Genomic DNA, 5,243 nt, shown 5'->3' with positions numbered 1-5,243 from the left:
TTACAATTGTAATGAAACTTGTGGTCCATCGTGGTGGAAAATTGTCTTTGGTTCAACAACACAATGAACAGTTCCCTAAGATAGGACAGAGATATATAGGAAAGTATACCAAAGCCACAAAGTCAAAGATATTAGGAACTGAAAGCAGGAGATAAAACACAGTTAACTGAATTTCCTGAATATTTCAGGTTCAGTAAAAGCCAACATCAGAATTTTTTTGTCTTGACTCTGGCCCATTGTCAGACCTGACAGAGCTGTTCATAGTGATGTGTGTGGATCATTCAACTAAATTTGACTTTTAGGCCAATTTATTTGATGTCAACAAGAAAAAACCTAACTTCCATTTTCAGCCATTGCAGTTTTGCAGAGCCATGAACCTGAAAATCTAAATTAGAGGAAGTAATCTCTCTCCCTCTCTTTTATTTTTATTTTTTTCTGTGTGTGTGTGTGTGTACAGAGGAAAAAGACTCCTGTGCTCAGCTGCAGGAAGAAGTAATTTACTCCACCTCGTGATCTATTTTCACAGCAGGCATATTGACAGATTTCACCAGTGAAAGCTGAGGTGGCACCAACATATTTAAGAATGGCTTGATTCCAGTCTGCTGTTCCGGGCCCAGGGCCCTGGCGGCTCGCACTGGCATGGCTCACCGGGAGCCTTAAATGGAGCGGAGTCATGTCATAGTCATAGTCACAATGTTGTTGTGCACACCTATTAGTTTCCTACTATAATTTATAATACGTCCAAAGAGGTGTCTCTGCTACATCTATGTGGATACCTGTCTGTGTAATCACGCTTGACTGACACCCCCCCACTCATTGTGGCCTCACCATCTTGCCTCCTCTGCCACCCGCACCACACAGACACAGCCTCCTGAGTACTCTGCGTCTCTGGTCCAGGTCTACAGGAATGTTGAGTGTCTCCATTGCCCCCTCTCTGGAGATTAGACTTTACCATGCCACCCCACCCCTCATTCCATTCCAAAGTATGTCCCATTAAGAGCTGCTGGATTTTTATCTTAGCCCAGTGATTGTGACAGATTGGCCAAATGACACACATCCACAAGCACACATTCGTGGACACAGGCTGAGGCACAGAGGGGAGGCTGATTTGTCCAGGGAGGGGCCAGCAGGCTCCTGCTATAAAACCCACTCAGGATAAGGCCAGCGTCCTGCCCTGAGCTGGACTGTACATCCTTCCTCTGGACGCCGCCGGGACAGGCAGCAGACGAGCCTCCAACATGAATGACATCTACAAGGCAGCGGTACGTGGAAGTGTGAAGTCGATCACCAATAATCTGCGTGAGAACTAAATTTGCTATGAGAGTAATGTTGCTTGAGATCATAAACGACACTAAATATTACTGAGATAAAATCAGTCATCTGCAAATTAACACGATATTTTCATTCCATCCCATTTAGCTAGCTGTTGACAGTAAGGTTTTAGCATTTGCGTATTCATGTGTCATGCAGAAAAGTTTCCCCCATTAGTTTGTCTGACATCTGACATTAGTTGAATGGTTGACAAATCCCTGTTGATGCAAGTTGCACAGTACGTCACTTCCATCGGCAGCTGATGCCAAAAGAGCCTCGACACCATATTGGTCTCAAGATGATCACCTACTTCAGCCCTATCAGAGCTGACAGAGGCCACTGAGGAGGTCACGGACAGGACGGATCCCTGATCCGCTCTGCTGCTTCATTCGTGACTTCAAATGGAAGAGTCCCACTTCAAATGGCTAATTTTGGCCGGTTGATGAGACACTTCTGCGCCTGCGGTCCTCTGGTGCCAGAGAAGGGCTTCAGGTTTAGATAAAACCCCCCACGGCTGAATTCCAGCATTATCTATGAGTCAGAAAGCCGTGTGGCTGTCTCCCCACCTCCGCCTGTATGGTCAGCTGGCTGTCCTGTCCACGCCACATCCCAAGCGAGCAGTGCAGCTGAGACAGTAAAAACATACAGGAATGCACATTACACGTGCTTGCTCACATAGATGTTTTTTTTTTTTTTTCTGTCATCTGTCACCAGTGGAGTATGTGTGTATGAGTGTGTCTACATGTGGTGTGTTTAATTTATAGTAGACAACAGACAATAACTCTTACATAAGCACCTGTCTCTCTCTCTCATTCGAGGTAGCTTTTCCGGGATTACTGTTCCATTGTTGGGCCAGATCCACAGCTATGCTAATTTAAAGCACTGTGTGTTGTGTCCTTTATTTGTGGTTCTTGATCCTCCCGGCTGTTTATTTTTAACTCCTACTCTAACTGGTTCTCACATATGATGTATAGATTCTGTGTCTTGTCAGGGAGGGCTCAGTTTGCGGGACCAAAGAAATTAACTTTGTTGCCTGAAAAGTTAAAAAAGCAAGGACATCATCTTGTCCAGCAGCTGGTTTCCCACCTCATAAAGTCCTAAACTAAGATCTAATCAGTTAAATTTATGTATTTAGAAACAAACACATTATTATTATAGAGCATTTTTTTTTAGTACAGAGAAACATAAAATCTATGGAAAAAAGGGATGAGTTGCCAGAAAGTACCTCGGGTCAGACTAAAACCTGGGCCTCTGGCCATAATAACACATGTTCCGTCGGGTGAGCCCCTTGGGGGCCCCCCTGAAACTGAAAGGGTTAAATCATAAACTTTTTGCCCCTTTACAGGTTGAGCAGCTGACAGACGAACAGAAAAATGGTACGTTGATCTCAACCTGCCACACTATAAGTCAGACTTTCTGCATGTCCAACAGGGAGAGTGAAGCTCACCCTGCCTGGGTCCAGTGCTTTGTAAAACAGGGTTGTTTTCCGCTGTGATGTCGCAGAATTCAAGGCCGCCTTTGACATCTTTGTACAAGATGCCGAGGACGGCTGCATCAGCACCAAGGAGCTAGGGAAGGTGATGAGGATGCTGGGCCAAAACCCGACACCAGAGGAGCTGCAGGAGATGATCGACGAGGTGGATGAAGACGGTAAATGAAGCGATCGGTTGACTGCTGTTGACCTCTTCATCCCCACATACCGACTGGCAGGCCCACCGTTGACGGGTGTTGTTCAAACTCTCTGAACTTAATATGAAATGATCACCAAGGATCTTAAATATGACAAGATGTGCCAAGATGAATTAAGAGGGAAGTGCATATCAGACAATTAGAATTTTCTGTGTTGCAGCGATGAAACATAACTTGGATTGTGTGCTATAAAGATTCAGTATATATGTTGCAGTCTTTAAAAGCGGAGGGTTTTTTTCTAACTTTCTAACTTAAGCTACATAAGATAGAAACATACAAACGACTGTTACTGCGCGCAGATCACTTGGGCTTAAACACTGCAAACTTATGTGTGCAGGGAGCGGCACGGTGGACTTTGACGAGTTCCTGGTCATGATGGTGAGATGCATGAAGGACGACAGCAAAGGGAAGTCAGAGGAAGAGCTGGCGGAGCTGTTTCGCATGTTTGACAAGTGAGTTTCCCAATTCTACACTGTCACTTAACCGAGTTATAATAACCAAAGAAACAAAACTGTTGACTAAATGACGGACTTGACAAAGCATCTACAATGGGAGAACAACTGCAGACAATCAAATTGCTCTTTATAGCTTGGCCCTGGCAAAGTGTCTTCCTCCATGTGCAATTATGTGTGCTGACAATATGCCAAGTAGCTCTGCAGAGTACAGCATGTAGTTCGCTTCATAATCCTTTTTGACAGCACAGAATAATTCATACACCCACCGCATGTAAGCCAGACACCCCGTCTGAGCATCAAAGAACATACTCTATTTTTTCCCCCCACACTGATTCTCAAACATTCAAAACTTCAGGACCTGATCAGTCACACGCAAGCACACCATCTCTTCCAGCGCCATCCGTGAAGCTCAATGCAGTAGTTCTGCGTACAAATAATGCTTCTTTTCACCCCTTTGGTTGCAGGAACGCAGATGGTTATATTGACCTGGATGAGCTGAAAATGATGCTGGAATCTACAGGAGAGGCAATTACTGAGGATGACATTGAGGAGCTGATGAAAGACGGGGACAAGAACAACGATGGCAAAATTGACTATGATGGTAAGGAGATTCAGCGTCTGAAAGAGACTGGCTATGTAATTTTTTCTGTAATCCATCATTCACCATTCCTCCCTCATATACGGAAACTATTTGTTAACGGTGTCTCTCTTAATTTTCCAGAGTTCTTGGAGTTCATGAAAGGAGTGGAGTAACCCTGAAGAAGATGCAGAGTGTTATTTTTGTATTTCTCTGGAACTTCGCATCTGTGCAGGAGTGGAAGCTGACTTTAGATGCCGCTGAAAAAGCTTGGTACAACTTTGCAAGATGTGGCCAAATACTGTATCTGAATAGTTCTGTATTTTTCCACCATCTCTTGCACTGTTGTAAATACAGATTGTAACTACTTTTGATGCCCACGTATACTGCATTTGTCTAGGAAGGACATGCAACATAACCATTTGGCTGCTTTGAGATATCAAATTTCTTCTTGTTTCTGGCTCAATCTTATCTCTGAAGTGCCACAGCCAGTTTACAAATCTTCTTACTTAGAGACTGATGTTGTTTAGATGTGCAGAAAATGTTTGTGTGTGTGTGCAGAGCAGAACGTATCCATGAGTCAACATTGTTTTACACCAGGCTCTGGTAGTCTAATCATACTTTTTGAGCAACGTGCTGGAACCGGTTGGTGAACCAAACATGTAATAATGCGCGCATATAATTCAATGTGTTTAAAATAGTCTCAGGTCTTTTTATGCCTCTCTCATGTCCCTAAAATTTCTCAAGCATCCGCATGTTTCTACGTGAAAACCCCAAAATGTGCGCTCATGGAATACACAAGATGCATTCGTCAAAGCACTCCTTTCTGTCACTCTTTCATTTGCCTTGAAAAATGTCATTTCAATATGCTGACATCCACTTCACACAGACTCTTCAGAAGGGTTTGACTCGATGACTCCAACAGACATATTCTACTTTCCTCGGGTCACTGTTTATGTCGAACCTATGTTATTTGCAGGAAGGCTGCATGAAACACTCGCATCAGTACATGGTAAGCGTGGTGTGCCATAACTCTGAGCTTAAGTCAGCAGTTGTTGCTGTTCAAACACTTATTTTACCATCTCATTCCACAGTTTACAGGCTGACCACATGCTTGCCTCTGTGCCCGGCCTGGCTCTTCTCACAGCAAACGCACGAGCCACGGGGGGGGCCTGAATTTTGGCTGTTGTCATATCACAACTTCATATTTT

General features: G+C 44.1%; 1 protein-coding gene across 1 annotated transcript; it reads left to right on the top strand.

Annotated features, from left to right (window-relative positions):
- Positions 1–1,182: 1,182 nt before the first annotated feature.
- tnnc1a (troponin C type 1a (slow)) lies at positions 1,183–4,893 on the top strand. The gene is made up of 6 exons (XM_029506193.1): positions 1,183–1,262; positions 2,657–2,687; positions 2,815–2,961; positions 3,338–3,452; positions 3,920–4,056; positions 4,177–4,893. Exons 1-6 carry the CDS (start codon positions 1,239–1,241, stop codon positions 4,206–4,208), a joined length of 486 nt encoding a protein of 161 aa, XP_029362053.1. The 5' UTR covers positions 1,183–1,238; the 3' UTR covers positions 4,209–4,893.
- Positions 4,894–5,243: the final 350 nt, after the last annotated feature.

This window comes from Echeneis naucrates, chromosome 7, assembly GCF_900963305.1.
Source record: "Echeneis naucrates chromosome 7, fEcheNa1.1, whole genome shotgun sequence".
Taxonomy (NCBI): domain Eukaryota; kingdom Metazoa; phylum Chordata; class Actinopteri; order Carangiformes; family Echeneidae; genus Echeneis; species Echeneis naucrates.
The sequence above is the reverse complement of the archived record's forward strand: the minus strand, read 5'-3'. Positions and strand labels throughout refer to the sequence as shown.